This window comes from Hemicordylus capensis, chromosome 5, assembly GCF_027244095.1.
Source record: "Hemicordylus capensis ecotype Gifberg chromosome 5, rHemCap1.1.pri, whole genome shotgun sequence".
NCBI lineage: Eukaryota > Metazoa > Chordata > Lepidosauria > Squamata > Cordylidae > Hemicordylus > Hemicordylus capensis.
The window spans coordinates 209,079,986-209,098,015 of record NC_069661.1 but is presented as its reverse complement, the minus strand read 5'-3'; the positions used below and the strand labels follow the sequence as shown (position 1 = coordinate 209,098,015).

The window sequence follows — 18,030 nt, the reverse complement described above, 5'->3', positions numbered from 1 at the left end:
CCAAATCACAAACAAGCTCCTTTGAGGGCAGCACCACCCCATCTAAAACAAGTTTCACATCCAGCTGTTGGACGTTACGAGGGATGAATAAAAGTGATTCAGTGGGATTCAGTCTGAGCTTGTTTTGATTCATCCAGACCTTAATAGCTTCCAGGCAGCGAGTAAGCACAGAAACAGCTTCCCCAAAATGGTCTGGGATAGCAATATTTATTTATTTATTTATTTATTTTATTTTTACATTTCTATACCGCCTTTCGTTAAAAGAAAACCCCAAGGCGGAGTATCTTCAGCATATTGATGAAATCTCACCCCAAACTGGGAAATGACCTGACCCAGCGGCTTCATATAGATGTTAAAGAGTACAGGGGCAAGAACTGAACCCTGGGAAACTCCATAAAGGAGTGGCCATGGGTCAGAGCACCTGTCCTCAATGCATACCGACTGGACACGCCTGCTAAGGTAAGAATGGAACCACTGTAAAACAGTGCCCCTGATACCCAACCCACGCAGGCGGTTGAGACGGATAGCATGATCGATAGTGTCAAAAGCCGCTGAGAGATCTAAAAGGACCAAGAGAGGGACACTACCTTCGTCAAGGTCCCGAAGAAGGTCATCTACCAGAGTGACCAGTGCTGTCTCTGTGCTATGCCAAGGCCTGAAGCCCAACTGATAAGAATTAAGATAACTAGTTTCTTCTAAGACCCTCTCGAGCTGGGCATACAACCCTCTCTTTGATAAAAGGGGTGGGGGGGGTTGGAGATCAGCCTATAGTTGTCAAGGACCTCAGGGTCCAGGGAGGGTTTCTTCAAGTGAAGGCGAACTATCGCCTCTTTAAGGGCTGCTGGCACGAAACCCTCACGTAACGAGGAGTTAACCAACTCCCATAGCCAAGGATTAACATTCCCACCGGCTGTTCTAACCAGCCAGGAGGGGCAAGGGTCCAAGCAACATGTTGCCGCACCCATACCCGAAAGAATTGTGTCCATGTCCTCGACCAACTCAAAGGTGTCCCATGTAACGTCACAGGGCAGAATCTCCTCTATCTGATCTGATCCTATAGAAGTAGAGTCCAACTTTAGCCAAAGGCGGGTGACTATCAGCAAAGAATCGAGTAAATTGATCACAGTGGCCAAATTGAACATCTACTGGATCCACTTTCCTAAGAAGGGAGCGGGTAATTCGGAATAAGGCAGCTGGACGAGTCAGCTGATGCGATAAGAGCGGAGAAATAGTGAGATTTCGCCGCTTTTATTGTCCTAGAATACACCCAAATATAAGCAAGTAATCACATTCGGTCAACTTCGGCACCAGTTTTCTTCCAACGGCGTTCCAAGCGTCTTTTGGTTTGTTTCATCTCCCTAAGCTCCGAAGAAAATCAATTAATGACTCATAGCTGAATGTGTGAATCAGTATCACTGGCAAATTTTGCATCTGAGGAGATAAATCCAGTCTGTAGTATTTGGTCTGTTATGATTCATTCAGACATGCAAGTCATCACGATGCTACAGGAATCGACAAATGAACTTGCACATGAAAATCAGTCCCAGATCTTAAGGTTAAAAAAGTTTTAAGCCCTCGTCATGCAGAGTTCTTTCTTTTTTCTGGGAGATTCATGTAGGCTTCCTACACTGCACTGTGGGCCAAAACAGGAGAAGTGGGGGTGCGGGGTGGGGGGTGGGTGGGAGACATATGGAAGGGCTCAGAGAAATGAAATGGAAGTAGATATGGATAGGAAAACTAGATTCTGGAAAGGAGGGTATAGTGGGTTTCAGTGGCAAGATCTTTGTATTGGCTTCCCTCTTATTGTTTCTTTAAACACATTTCCTACTGTCTTCTGTGCCTAAATAAGAATGAAACGTGATTTGCTCTAGGTTCTTACAGTTATTAAGGTGGGTATGAGGAACAAGTGCTCTAATCCAAATATGTTTATCAGCTAACACACTGGTTTTTGATAACAAATAACAAAATATACACAATGTTCCCAGAAACTAATGAAAGGCAGTTCACCTGACTAGTAGCAATATTTTATGTTTGCTTTACCTGACTTGGCAGTGTTTCAATGTGGCTACTCCATACAAAAAGACGAACAGTCCAATGAAGGCAGCTGGGAAGAGCATTCCTGTGTACCAGCCTAACCAGGCAAAGTACAAGCCAATTTTCTCACCAAAATACCGCCTGTCAGAAACACAACGCAGTACGGTTATGGGTAAACATTTTGGTAAATATTGGTTCTTGACATAAAAGGACATTCCTGACCTATCCCAGACCACAATGAGGATGTTGATTTTTGAAAGTTATAGGAAACTGCTTCATTACAAAACTTGTTGAGAATCGATCACCTCTAATGAATGCCAGTGAAAACTGCTGGGTACTGGGCTATTATTGTGTGTGTGTGTGTATTTTTAATGTACACAGAACACTTCATATTTTATCATTTTCCTCTCAACATAGGAATCCAAAACCTAGGGTCAGAGGGTTTGCCCCAACAGGGTTGCATTAGCATAGGTTTCGCTTTATGGGAGAGAATCCTACAAAACTGAGTAATTAAGAAATCACAGAACATTAAAAAAACATCAACGACAATTTCCCTTGCTTGAATTTATCTTAAGCCATTGTCTAGAAGCAATCTCACACATACAGTATTAATGGAGAATGAGTTTACGAGGCTGTTCACACAAGCAGCCCTACCAGGTTTGGGCAGCCCTACCTGTAGGGCTGCTCATGTGACGTGCCAGGAATGAGGCCGATCCCAGTGCTGCCTACCTAGGTAGCCTGGGAATATAACCCGACCTTTTACCCAAGTATGGGATTGTATGAATGCTTGGCCTGCACACAGCCAAAGGATGCACAGAGATGGGTACCTAGAGCGTCTGGCTCACAGCACCATGCTTGTCCCACAATGGACCGTGCTTGTTGTGAGGTGCAATGGGGGATATCTGGAGGCTGGGACACATTTTCCCAGCCTCCAGAACACACTGCGGCTCGCAGCAGCACCAGTTGTGTGGGTGCACAAGCCGCGCAGCCAGAATTGATACTGGATCATCTGGAGGGAAGATAGTTGCTCTCCGCCCACCCTCCCTGGCCCAGCAGAAGGTTGTTTGAAGGACCTTCATATGTTTAATATATGTAGCTGTTCTTGAGAAGTTGATTATGTACAGCAGAGGTGTCCTTTCACATTTTTTGGCGGGGACGGGAGGCAAGGTTGTCAAGATACAAACATCTAATCCTGGATATATTCAATGATAAACATGTTTTAATGCAAATATTGAAAAGTCTTCAGACTTGCCTAATGTCTGCCTAAAATCTTCAGACTTGCCTAAAAATCTTCAGACTTGCCAACCCCTGCTAACTTGGCAAAGAGGCACCTTTTAAAATGGTGATTCTCTATTTTGGCAGGGGGAGAGTAACTGGCCCTGTCCACCCCCAGCACAGTATCTCCAGTGACTGTTCCTGATGTCTGTCTTATGTTTCTTTTTAGATTGTGAGCCTTTTGGGGACAGGGATCCATCTTATTTATTTATTATCTCTCTGTGTAAACTGCCCTGAGCCATTTTTGGAAGGGTGGTATAGAAATCAAATCTAATAATAATAATAATAATAATAATAATAATAATAATACCACCAGAGCCAGATTAATTTGTATAGTTGCTTTTAGACTGTATAAGGATATCCAATGTCATTGACAGTTAAGAAAATACCAATCTTACCAGCAGGGCTAGAGAGGATCAAGCCAGTATGCAAGGTTCTGTCACACTGTCATGTTACACCAAGGAATGGAAGGCATGGTCTGGGCGTGTAGAGAATGTGTGTGTGTGTGTGTGTGTGTGTGTGTGTGTGTGTGTACATGCACACACAGTGGGAAGAGTGGGGGGAAATAAGCTGTGCTCACTTCTCAATTGCTCCAATTGATTTATGTAGGAAAAAGTAAATGGGCTATGATCTGGGACCCAAATGATATAGGGGAATACACTTGACCCTCACTCCAGACACTGGAGTTCCCAGAGCAGGTTTAATCCACACTACAAGGCTATCCCCAAGTCTATTCCTTCACCTTCTCCCTTATAAGGTAATGGGAGGGGTTGAAGCTCAGTAGAACATCTGCTTTGCATGCAGAAGACCCCAGGCTGAATCTCTGGCATCTGGAGGGAAGGCTGGAAAATATTTCTGTCTGAAACCATGAAGGGCTGCTGCCACTGAGTGTGCTGAACTAGATGGACCAATGTTCTGACTCAGTAGATGGAAACTTTATGAAGCTATTCTCATGAGTGAGCAAAACCAGGCTAAGGGAGCCCAGCCCTGTTTTTTTTCACATGTGAGAACCACTGGGCTCAAGGGTGAGCCCTGGGGCTCCACGGCAGCAAACCCGCCTAAGTAGCCACCCTTTAAATGAGGTTAATGGAGCAGGTGCTTCGTTAACCCTGTTTTCCAGATTGTGGGGGGAGGGGGATTGGGGGTTAGGGATGGGCCCGGACTGGGCGGTCCAGTTAGGGTGGGGGGGTGGCTTTAAGAGTGGGGGAGGGTTTACTTACCCCTCCCGCCACTTTCCCACTCTGGCGCCGTAATTTCAGTTGTAAATGGGGCAGCAGGATACCTCCCTGCCGCCCCTTCCCCGCTGTCGCTCTGAAAAACTCCCAGGAGTCCTTTGCGCGCACACACATCGCAGAGACGTGAAGCGTGCGCACAACGTACGCGCACGCAAAGGACTCCTGGGAGTTTTTCAGAGCAACAGCAGGGAAGGGGCGGCAGGGAGGTATCCAGCCGCCCCATTTGCTACTGAAATTACGGCGCCATAGCGGGAAAGCGGCGGGAGGGGTAAGTGAACCCTCTCCCCACTCTTAAAGCCAGCCCCCACCTCAGTGCCGGACCGCAGTCTGGCGGTTCCGTGCACACCCCTATCAGGGGGACCCCAGAAATGCACCACACACTCACATGGTGCATTACTGGGGCTCCGGGATGGGTGGGTCGGGCAATGCACTGTGGCACTCCCCTGCACCCATACCCCAGAGCTGCCAAGCTGGGGGCGGGCACAGGAGAGCTGGAGAGAAGCCACCGCCCACCTGGGCGGGCAACCCACCCTCCTGGTGACAGGTGAGTGATCGTCTGAGAGGAAAGCGAGTCAAACCTCCTCTTGGCATTTCACACTGCTTGTTTGAAGCACCTCTATATGTTGCTATGGCTCCCATTCAGTCATATAAAATAAATAAATAAATAAATAAATAAATAAATAAATAAATAATTGGGCAAAACCAGAGACACTTGGAACTTGGAGACAGTAATGCAATGGGAATAAAACCTGTACACACTTCCTGATTATGAGTGGCCTAGTGTCCTCTGACAAAAACCTATGGGTGTGTGCAATGTGTCTTTGTATGGAGAAATACAGAAATGCATTGCAAAACACTCACTCACTCCATGATTCCCTGTAGCAGACAGGTTGCTTCATCATGCACACCATTCCCATCAGACAGGAATTTTGCTTGTATAAAAATAAAAGCCAATGCTTTGCTTTGAATGGGTGAATCATCAGTCCTCAGCTGCATGGCATCCAACCAGCCTAGCTCCTTACATTAATGTCATACTGTATACTTTGTAAACAATGTGAGGAAGGTTGGTCTATTCTGATGAGCTTCTCTGAGGTTTGCCTATACAATACCAAATACCAAACCCCATCAAATTGGTTTTATTCCTTTATAACAGAAGGCCCCATGAGTTTACTGGCTAAACAGATAAACCATCATTTGGCCCTTTTTGACAAGAACAACAGAGCTGGCACCATAAAAAACACATTGACAAGAGTTACAGCTTTTGGTCTTAGATGCATGAAAGAACCTTCTGGGCTAATTGTTTGGCTGACATACAGAATAGCAATCTGTGTGTGCTCCAGTGAGAAGGCAAACTTCAAGCCTATGAGATTTACGGCAAATATTTACACAGCCTACTTGAATCAACGTCTATAATTTAACACCGAGAAGCAAAGGAGAAGCAACACATTCAGGGGAGATATCTTGATGTAGCTGCTACCCACTCTCAAGCATGGATGTTTCCCTTTGCTGCCTCCTTGATAGGCTTGTGCATTTCTATTCGGGTACAAAACGTTTTGTGCCCAAAAATGGTAATTTCATAGGTTTTGTAACCAAAACAAAATCAAGAATTAAAAAAACAGAGATTTTTGTTTCCAAATCGAAATGACTGTGTTTCGGACAGAACGCTTTGCTCTTCGGAAAAGCATTGCAATTCAAATTGACTTCTCTGACTCTATCCACTCCAGCTGAGGCACTGAGTGATTAGCAGAAGATAAGATATGCAAAAAGCTGTTGAGCATGAATAGTTTAGTTAAGCGTTGTATTCAGTGTGATTGAAATGCAAACTGACCTTGCAAAGGGATTTGGAAGACAGCATATTGAGACAGAAATACCCAAATACCTTTGGGAGCTCAATGCAATTCCAAAGCTCTTGCTAAAAGCCATGGTATAAATTGTGTGGAGAAGCTTTTCGAGAAGCTAATTAGGAAAGTTCTGAAATTACACAGGCTTTTCTTTCCAAAGGTTTAGAAAGAATCTCTTGACTTGTTCAGGGGTCTTTTGAAGAGCTATTTTGTTTTTCTTCTTATTTTTATTAGTTATAGTGGGGTCTAAGTTTTGTTGCCCAAGTTGAGCAGTCTAATGTAATTTAGGCCACAATGTAATTTGGTGGGACATGATGTCTAAGCCAGGGGTTCACAACTTTTGCCATTGCAGGGACAGGTCATCCACATGGGACTACAGGAGACAAAAGGAGGGGCGTGGGGAATACACCTTTCAATCTATTGACATCCCCAGGAATCTTAGTTGCTTCTCTCTTTCTTGTAACCATGATCCAAGGTTTTGCACTTTCTTAAATGCAGTGATGATAAATCTCAACAATTCTGAACAGTAGGCTGGTTTGTTTGGGCTACGGCTCACTCCAGTTCAGTTAAATGAACATTTGAAGCTGTTCCACAGTACCAAGGCAGTTTTATTTTATTTTTTAACATTTTATATCCCACTCTTCCTCCAAGGAGCCCAGAGCGGTGTACTACATATTTAGGTTTCTCCTCACAACAACCCTGTGAAGTAGGTTAGGCTGAGAGAAGTGAATGGCCCAGAGTCACCCAGCTAGTATAATGGCTGAATGGGAATTTGAACTCGGGTCTCCCCGGTCCTAGTCCAGCACTCTAACCACTACACCATGCTAACCCAAATGATCTGTGGCCACTGTTTAAAACACTGTGGGAGTGTTTTTATTGAAAGATTACTTGAATCCACAAATGGGTTGTGCTGCTGTGCTAGTGCCACAGGGACAGGCTCACCCCTGCTGCAAAATTCTCAAATAACTGTGCCAAAAAATTAAGTGTCGTTGTTGTTCATCATTCTCTTCACTCTTTTAACTTGTTTATGTGGGGCTTCAGGGGCAAAACAGTGGGTTGGCTGGCAGTGCCCCAAGGGTGGTGCACCCAGATTCCAAATAGGGCCAAGGGCTGATATCTTGGGAATTTTTGAGGTTTACACATCTCTAAGATTTCCCCCCATAGGGAATAATTGAGTTTTCGGCAGCCCCATAACTCCATCTGGGGGGCACTGGGATGGCCCGAAGCGAGTGGTGGTGTAGTGCACAGAGGGTGCCAACCACCCCCCTGGATTGCTAACCCATTGGGGTACTGGACTTTGTTGTTTCTGAGGTGCTGAGTTTAGATTCTCTGGTAGCAAATGAGATTTTTAATGAGAAACCATGAATCCACTCTCATATGCTACTCTCAGAACACCTCTAGAACAACAAAACCCTGTACTTCATGGGTTGGCAATCCATGTGGGTGGTTGGCACCATATGTGCACTACACCACCACTTGCTCTGGGCCACCCCAGTGCCCCTCAAGTGGAGTTATGGGACTGCAGAAGCCTCCATTATACCCTACGAGGAAAATCTGAAAGACACGTAACTTCATTAATTCTTTAAAAATCAGCCCTTTGCCAAATTCCTCTGAAAAAATTGTGGTAGCTTCCTTGTACCAACTGGGCACTACCACCAACCACACTCCACTCTGGGCCACCCCTTCCCCCCACCCCATGTGAAGCTATACTTTTCATGAAACCTCCATCATACCCTATGGGGAAAATCTGAAAGACGTGCAAACTTCAAAAATTAAGCAAAAACCAGCAGTTTGCCCAATTCCTTTGAAATTTTTGTGGTAGCTTCCACTCATTGGGCATTATAATCCCCACCCACTCTTTTGACCATGTGACCCATTTTAAAATCTGAATTAATTCAGATTCAGATTCAGATTAATTCGGATACAAAACAAAACTGGGGTGATTCGGAAGGCTTAATTTCGGACAAAATACAAAATGGGGTTGATTTGGATTTGGTACAAATTGAAACAGAAAAAATACAAAACGCACAACCCTACTCCTTGACATAAAGCTGTTTCAGATAAAACTGGCCCTCTCTTCTCAGCCTGAGATCTCTGCCCAGTCCCACAGCTGTAAAAAGCAATGCTCCTGTTGTGACTCCAATGGCAATGAACAGCTGCTTCCCAGATCCAAACTGTTGCAAGCTTTAATCTGTGCATAAAAAGGCTCAGAAGCAGAAGCATCAAATTATTCTCTATGTATTAATGGGATCCACAAGTCCTTTTCACCTACAGCTTTAAAAGAAGAAGCCAGCAGCTTTTTCACTGGCATATGGGGGTATTTATGTAGCTACATAACACCACTCATATCCCTTTACCATTTATTTTAAAATTTACTGGCTGAGATACAGACTAAAGTTTCATTAAGAAAAAGAAGTGGTTCTTTTCTGCCCACATTGCCTCTGCAAATTCACATCCAGCTGAGTTTTCTAGGGTTGTGAGGGGGCTAGTATGTACCCCCCCTGAATTTAAACTTGGAACTATTGGTTACTTGCTATGATGTTTTTAATGACTTCTTTGCAAATAAAATCTCTCAGATTCAGGCCGAGCTGGATTCCACAGTTACTGCAGGGTCTACTATGGAGGTGTCCAGTAACTCCTCTTACTGGATTAGATTGAATCATTTCCAATTTGTGACTCGTGAGGAAGTGGACAAATTGCTTTGGATTGTGCGTCCCACAACCTGTTATCTTGACCCTTGCCTGACTTGGCTTATCTCATCTGATAATTATATTATCAGAAAGGGTCTGGTAAATATTATAAATGCTCCTCTGAGGAAGGGCAGGATGCCTCCTTGTCTTAAGGAGGCTATTAGACCACTTTTGAAGAAACCCGCATTGGATCCCTCAGAGTTAGATGATTACAGACCTGCTTCTAATCTTCTGTAATTGGACAAGGTGTCTGAGTGAGTGATGGCTTCTCAGCTTCAGGCAGTTTTGGATTATGCAGATTATCTAGACCCATTTCAAACTGGCATTCGTGTGGGCTATGGGGTCGAGACTGCCTTGGTAGGCCTGATGGATGATCTCCAACTGGTTATCAATAGAGAAGGTGTTACTTTGCTGATCCTTTTGGATCTGTGGCTTTCAATACCATTGACCATGGTATCCTCCTGGATTGCCTTAGAGATGTGGGATTGGGTGGCACTGTTTTACAGTGGTTCCATTCCTACCTCTCAGGTAAGTTCCAGATGGTGTCACTTGGAGACTGTTGTTCTGCTAAACGAGAACCCAAGTGTGGAGTTCCACAAGGCTCCATACTGTCTTCAATGCGCTTATCTACATGGAACCACTGGGAGATATCATCCAGGAGTTATGGTTCAGGTTGTTATCAATATTCTGATGACACCCAGATCTACTTCTCCATGTTGACCTCATTAAGAAATGGGATATCTTCCCTAAATGCCTGCGTGGAGGCAGTAATGGGCTGGATAAGGGATAACAAATTGAAGTTGAATCCAAATAAGATGGAGGTACTGACTGTGGTGGGTCGGGACCTGAGAGGTTTAGATCTCCCTCTGTTCTGGATGGGGTCCCCCCCCCGAAATTTCAGGTACATAGCTTGGGAGTGCTCCTGGATCCAAAGCTCTCCTTGATTTCTCAGGTTGAGGCAGTGGCCAGGAACATTTTTTATCAGCTTCGGTGGATACTCCATTTTTAGAGGTGAATGACCTTAAAACAGTGGTAGATATGTTGATAACCCCCAGGCTTGACTACTGCAATGTACTCTATGTGGGGCTGCCTTTGTATGTAGTCCAGAAACTACAGTTGGTACAGAATGTGGCAACCAGATTGGTCTCTGGGACAACACGAAGGGACCACATAACACCAGTTTTAAAAGCACTGCAATGGCTGCCGATATGTTTTGGTGAAACACAAAGTGCTGATTATTACGTATAAAGCCCTAAATGGCTTGGGTCCAGGCTATTTAAGAGAGCGCCTCCTTTGTCATAAAACCTGCCGCCTGTTACAATCCTCTGAAGAGATCTGGTTACAGTTGCCACCAGCCCGTCTGGTGGCGACCCAGGACTGGGCTTTCTCTGTGGCTGCCCCAGGGCTTTGGAATATGCTCCCTGCTGAAACAAGAACATCTCCTTCTCTGTTTGTTTTCAGGAAGATTCTCAAGACTCACCTGTTCTCACAGGCTTTTAATTATAATTAATTTCAATAATTTGTTTTTTAAAAATGTGTTATGCTACTGTTTTTATTGTGTTTCTGTTTTTATGCTACTGTTTTTATTATTTTGTATATTTTAATCTGTGATTTTTAAATATTTTAGATTTTGTACACCACCTAGAGATGATATCAGGTGGCATAAAAGTATGCAATAAACAAAGATGAACCCATGCAAAGTCATGTAGCTGAGTAGTTGCTCAAAGTTGCTCACATTGGGTCTGCTTGTACCAATACTGAACTTGTGCATCGAGGATAGCAGATAGCTTTGCAACCTTCTCTGTAGCATATATGGATTAAGGAAGAGACTTTACAGCAGGAGATGTTCCCCATATTGTGCAAGCATACCTCTTGCACTAACATGACACTAATCTGGAAGGCAAGCTCCCAACGTATTGGAAATAGTGCAACATCATTGCACTATGTAACATGATTGCACTAATGCAGCATTACTCTGGATGGCAGCTCATGTCACTGCCAGTGACAGAGCAGTTAGACTAGAATTTGGACTGCATAGCATTGTACAAAATCTGATCAGTAGTTCAGTCTTTGAATTCTCCCGAAATTGTCAGAGATATTTGAGTATTACTGTTGAGAGATACAGAAGTGTACTCCGGCCAGACAAAGCCAAAGGACAATCAATTAAGAATTAATGAACTTCGTGCAATCATTTCCCATTTCCCATGAGGATTGCTATGGCGACACTCCATCTCTTCTAACAGTTTAGAGAGGGGAATGTAGCACACATGTAAGGGTCCATGACTGATTTGCACTACCATGTTGATTACAGGAGCCCTATGCAGATATTCAGACTATGTACAGTGAGCATCCATGCAGCAAGCAGAACAGGAGTGCTGTGGTAGAAACACTTTCAGTTGGATATCTGCATGGAGCCTATCTATGTACAATGTCTGCAGGGTATTTTCCACACAGACAGGAACATAACCCTCTTGTAACAAACACACAACAACTTGAATGCCTAAAGACTATTTAAAGACCAACCATTAATAGACAGAGCTTAGTTATCACATGGTGCAGTATCTGTCAAAGGAAGCCAGGTCAGAAATAGAGAAGATTATCACTTGATAACTACTACCTTGACAAATCAGCAGAATTAATGACCTGATAGGACATCCCTAGTCTGACGTCAATATGCACAAATTAACTCAAACACCAACAGATGTTGTCTGTCTTACAGATGCCTTAATTGTTAAGCTCATAATACTGCCAGCAGCCAAACAACCCATCCATGAAGAACAGGTGAGCTACTGATAGGCTCTGCCAAGATATTTGGGGATGACTGCTATATAGCAAACAATAGAACTGACTGAGAATATACCATGCACTGTCGTGTACCAAGCCAAGCAATTGAATGAGTTATTCAGTGTCTAACCTTTTGATATTTTAGTGCTTTTTGAATTGCCCTGGTGATCATAGCTTATAAACCAAATTCAGGCAGAAAAGAGATCAACCAGACCCTTTAACAAAACTTGTTGATGTCAGTGCTGTAAAGAATGCACAGATTACAGCATTTCAAGGGTACAGACGTACGGAACTGCGCAGTTCCATTCACACACTTTGTTTCCTTGTTTATTTCTGGCAACTTCAGTGGCCAGCTGGTGTGATTAAACTGAAATTAATGACTGTTGGATGTGCCAGACTGATGGCATTGCAGATTTAAGACTTTAGTTTTATCGCTAGAGAAACAGCAATGGGACAAGCTTTTAAAATCCTCTGTCAATGTTACTTCAGTATGAGTTGGTAGACCTCGCTAAAGATGAGATGACAGTTAGCCTCTTTGGCTCATTCACCAGTATCGGAATAGAGACTCTTTAGTACCATCTTTACCTGGATAGAAGATTACTTTGAATTTATAAAGACTCCCTTAAAAATATAGAGGTTAATGATAGGTTATACCTGTATTTACCTAAATAAACAGTATTCTCAAAATGAACCCCTCAGTTTCTAACATCAAATAACTTGGAAATACCTAGTCCTGGATTCAGGTAAATACGGTATCTCTGAAGAGATTGCCTATGGGATCATGAACGGAACCATAGGCATTGTACAATAACTTTCACTAGGAGCTGATAGGCTTACATTTTAAACAACAATATTCTGCTTTATGTATTCCATGCATTCAAGATTTTACCAGACCAGTAGGAATTCTGATATCTGGCACTTTCTGATAATCTCAACTCCCCGCCCCCCAGCAAGTTTACAGCCCACTAATCCTCAGATAAACAAGCACTGAAAACATGGAGCAAACAAAATGGAGTCTTGAAAGTGTGCTGTGTTCAACAATATGTACCCTTTCCTCTTCCTCCTTGGAAACTGGGATAATCTGGAAATTGATATATGCCATGCGCATCTGATTGATGCCTTGTGAAGAGATTGATGTAGAAAACCAGAAGCAAATGTTGCTAAGGGAATAATACTAGAGAAATAGAATAACATTGACTGCTCCTGAAGTAACTTACAGTCACCATAGAAATCTCATTTTGTTTTTCAGTACAGAGCAGAAGAATCAATACACTGTTACGAAGAAAATCCAAGGAAACGTAAAACAATAAGACAAAGTGCTGCAGCACTTTGGAGGCTAATTGGTCACAGTATCTCTGCAGCTGCAGATGGGTTTAGAAAGTACTCCCATACAACCAAGAATTTTGGTGGGGAGAAAGCTGGAGTTAGTTTTTTTGGGGCCTTTCCAGCACATCCAGCTTTTCATCTCATCCCGTCCTCATCTTGTTGTGCTTAACATCCAGCCTGAAGAAGAGTTCTGATGAACTCGAAGTTTGCGCTCTACTTTGTGATATTAGTTGGTTTTGATAATGGTACTACCCTACTTTGGCACTGGGGTCTATTTGGTGTTGATATGGTCAATGATCACATAGGACAGCTTTACACATAATGGTAGTGAGTAAGTTGGCGAGAACCAGAGGTTCCCACGGAGCACATGCTCCCAGCACAAGGTGCATGTTGCAGCCATTTTGTGATGTCTGATGCCATCAATGCCAGGTTCCATCTGCTGCTTGACATTTGTAACTGAGATTTGAAGTTGGGTGGGGAATGTCAGAGGGCGGATGGAACCTGATATTGATGGCTTCAGGTGACATGAAATGGCTGCAAGTTGCAGCTTGTGCCAGGAGCGTGCATTCCCTGCGAATCTCTGGTTTTCACCAACTTACAAGCCACCATTATGTGTGACACTGCCCACAGTGATGTGTTTTGGAAGTATGATGTCAATGGCTCCTCCTAGGCCCATTGTTGTTAAGATGCAATAATAGGTTAATTATTATTAAGTTAATTCAGGCGCATCCTGTGGTATTTCTAGGGTAAGTGTGAAAGGATCTTTAGAATAAATAGAAGTATTCCCAAAGAAATGATGGAATTTCAAAAGTGCTCTAGGAAGTCCAGTACATGTTGTGTGTTACAGTGTTTTCCAGTGCACTGGGGGTGGGGTGGGGTGGAGGGAATGAAGTTCCTTTTATTGTCATTTCTCAGTGAATAGTGACACCCTTTCAAAAAATAACTTAATATCCAGTAATTATAAAGAAACAGAGAGCAAAAAGCATAAATTACCTAGTGTTTCCTAGGAATTATGTACAAATGTTTCTATTTGACAACAATTTTAAAAAACAAATACAGGGAAGAAAAATTCCTACCAGTTGGTACACACATGTATTATTGAAGCAAGTGTTTAAAGACCAAGACTCATCTCAGTTGTCAGTGTAACAGTATTTCCTAATCACCGGTAGTGGTATAGAATCAGAGAATTTTAGAGCTGGAAAGGATCTTGGGGATCTCATTGTCCAACTTCCTGCTCAATGCAGGAAACTGCGACAGCACCTCTGACATATGGCTGTCCAGACTCTGTTTGAAAACCTCCAGTGAAGGAGAGCCAACTACTATGTAAGGCAGACTGTTCTATGGTCAAACAGCTCTTTCAATTAGGAAATTACTCATAATGATGTCTGGCAATCATCTGCTTTCTTGTCATTTCAACCCTTTAGTTCTAGTCCTGCCTTCAGGAGCAACAGAGAACGTCCACTCTTCCTTCTGTGTGGTAGCCCTTCAGATATTTGAAGATGGCTATTACATCGCCCCTTGATCTCTTCTCCAGGCTAAACATATCCAGCTCTTTTAACCACTCTTCTTATTTGCCAGCAGTGCAGATGCAATGCCACATTTAATGATGAAGGGCTAGCAAAGAGAGGTTGGCATGCTCCATCCTCAACATTTATGTGCTGGCATACCAGATCTTAGGACTGGGAAATAAGCCACTACTTTTTAATCTAAGGATATTGTGTTGAGACTTGTGACTTCATTCTGCAGTCCTTAAGTGGGCAGGGTGCCATTCAGGGTGCCAATGTGAATTTTATCAGTGCCAGAAATCTAGTTTTTTTGGCTACAACAATGTTTAGAATAAGATAATTTCTGGAAGTGCCATGCTTTCTGATGGGCATTATGATGCTGATCGTAAGAATGATTCGACATACATTAAGACTGAAGGGCAACCAATGATTGGAAGTTCTTAGTAATCAAGCCTCCTGAACACAAGTAGGCTGATGATTTGAACACATATGGAATCATTTTCACAACCAAGATACCTGTAGATATTGAGAAAGTTACCCTATAGTGGTGAGGGGAAGAGAAGCTGAATTCACACTATATAAAAGTACTTAGGATTTTGGTATAATGCTTGTTCTCTGTGACGTACATGCTGATTAAAAAAAAATTCTACAAATTAGAAATGTATAACAAATACTAGAGTTATAACCAATAGTATGAAGTTAAGAACTGTGGTTAAACAAAAAAAAGTTTTACCGTACAAGATCCAAAGGCTGGTATTTATACCAAACTCCCCACGAAGCCCAACATTCATACAGCAGATGCCTGTGGTTTTCTGCCCCATGGGTTCTTATGGAATTTTTACTTCTGTAACCACCCTAAAACACACATAATTAAGGAGAAATTTGTTAAGCACTATCTATGACCAATGCTATTTTTTAATTTCCATATATCTTATGTAAGAAAAGAATTATTTGAATGATGGTTACAATTCTCCAGTTCATTGATATTGCTCAGATCATGATTCTTAATTTGGGGGTGGGCTACAACCTCCCAGAAACCTAAGAAAGACTAAGGCTGCAGACCTATTCACACTTTCCTGGGAATAAGCATAAACAAAACTCAGTGGGGCTTACTTCTGAGCAAGCATGCAAGGAATTGTGCTGTAAGAGTATTCATAAGAGGAAAACATCATTCTTGTAGTGTCTTTTACATGTGAAAATGAAGGCTTTCCCAGGGCTTTAGCAGCAAAGCTCTATGTTAAGGTATGTACAAACACTGCAAAGGAGAGGTAATAATGTTGTGTGCTGCATAGCAAAGACATTCATATGGTTAAATTTCAGAAGTCAGTCCAAAAAAGAAAGAAAGAAAGAAAGAATCTTTGCTGTTATATATGTGCATAACCCCTCCTATGTGATGTTTGCATACATAGTAAGACTTGTGCCTCTGTCCAGCAATTGCATATGATGAGTGTTTGGAGCTATGTGTATGCAGAACAGCTGTTTTGCATGTGCAAACATGTACAAGATCTTAGCTCCACAGTATGGAGGTTTGAGGCTTGATCTACAAGTGCAGCAGAATAAGGTGGTAGTTTGGGCTGTGCCATTTCAGACTGCAGGTAAGGGATGTCACTTTCTGAATGCTTCTTTATATAGAACAAAAACCCAAAAACCTTGCAAAGAGAAAACCTGCACATCAGGGAGAAGGCTTCTAGCATAGCCCTTAGTCAGCTGTGTTGAGTTCCTATTTGCAGTGCATTTTTTAACCTCGGGACATATTCAAAAGTGTGATGCCACACCTGCAATCTGCAGTGCTGCAATCTATCCTATCACCTCAGAATTATGTCACCTTATTGTGTTCCACATGTAGACTGGGCCGGCGTGTTCGGAAAATAGCCAGGTAACCTCATGTATTGATTACTACAACATCTTTTACATGAAGCTGCTCTTGAAAACGTTTTTGAAACTTCAGCGAATGCAGAGCACAGCTGTACGAAATGCACCTTTGCATGGGAGCAGACTGAAGGGAACACAAAATTAGACTTGTAAAAGAATATTCTCCTGCATTATTTAGTCCAGGAGATAATATTTTGGAGAATTATTCTACCCATTCTATTAAATGTATTAGAGAATATTATTTTACAAGTCTAGAACACATAATACCAATGCTCTTGAATTTGCAGGAACTTCCTAGCCTTCCATGTCAGATCTTAGGTATTGTTTTTGATCGCTAAAGCCTCAAGCAAACTTTGGGAACACTTTCAGGCATATGAGCCATTAACAAAAACCATTGGGTAAAGCCCTCCTTGGAGAGTTTTGCAGTATTGATTGCAACTGAATGATCATGTTAAAAACTCTGAGGCTATTCTCACGATGGGGGGGAAACCAGGCTGGGCTTCTTTAGCCTGGTTTCCCCCCATCCTGATAATAGCCTCAGTGTGAGTATCAGCAGCACAAATTTCCCAAAGAGGAAACAGATTTGTCTCATGGGTCTCACTTGTCTTTAAGAGAGAGAGAGACCGACTGAGCCTTCCTCCTTCCTCCCCTGCAATCTGCAAATATCAGGATTAATGTCCTTGATGACAATGGCATGAAAAGTAGTTTGGGGAAGAAACTGGGCCCGTGGAGAAAAATAATGCAGAAAAATACCTCATGAAGAGGAAATGCAGCTTCATAGGAGCCATTAGTAAGCAAACGATTCAGACCTAGAAACAGAAATATTCAATATACTAGAGGTAGGGCTAGAATTACTATAATATAATAATGCTGCATGTCAAAGGGGGAGCAGAATATGCTTTAAAACAATCTTTAAAGGTATAAGATTGTTGTGAAGTAGCACAAGCAGAAGGATCTAAGCCCTATTCACATGTTCCCACACCACCACCCCTGCATTTGATGTTAAAAACATCTGCATCTGATGTCAGATGCAGGGGGCATGGCAACGTTATTAAACTTTGGCTATCACTGTAAGTAAACTTGGCCATCACTGCATTTGCAGTGCATTTGCAGTGCATTCGCACTGCATAACACAAGTAAACTTTGGCCAACACTGCATCTGCAGTGTGGCAGGGAGCGTCCCTCTCTGCTTGCAAAAGCAGATTGACGAGTTCCCAGCTAGGATGAGAACCAAAACACTGGCTGAAGCCTTTCAAAAATGGAGTTGTGCTGGGTTCCCAGCCTGGCTGGGAATGCGTTTCTCTGCTTTGCAAGCAGAGAGAGGCACTCCCCACCATGTTGCAAGTGCAGAGATGGAATAAGTTTACTTGCAAATGGGGTGTGTGGCCCTATTTGCCTATGGGGCCATGCCCCCTGTGTCTGACGTCAGCCCCTGGCATGGCCCTTGAGTGTGGCAACCTGGGTTCTT

At 42.9% G+C, this 18,030-nt stretch overlaps 1 protein-coding gene across 6 annotated transcripts in view; it reads right to left on the bottom strand.

The window, feature by feature from the left end:
* The window catches only part of ANO4 (anoctamin 4), a 255,081-nt gene that overhangs the window by 52,586 nt on the left and 184,465 nt on the right, over positions 1–18,030 (bottom strand). For all 6 annotated transcript variants that reach the window (XM_053257089.1, XM_053257091.1, XM_053257093.1 and 3 more), the window contains 3 exons: positions 17,316–17,371; positions 15,424–15,545; positions 2,041–2,175 (listed from right to left, as the gene is read on the bottom strand). In XM_053257089.1, coding sequence (XP_053113064.1) covers positions 2,041–2,175; positions 15,424–15,545; positions 17,316–17,371 — 313 coding nt within the window. The remainder of the gene's footprint in view (positions 1–2,040; positions 2,176–15,423; positions 15,546–17,315; positions 17,372–18,030) is intronic.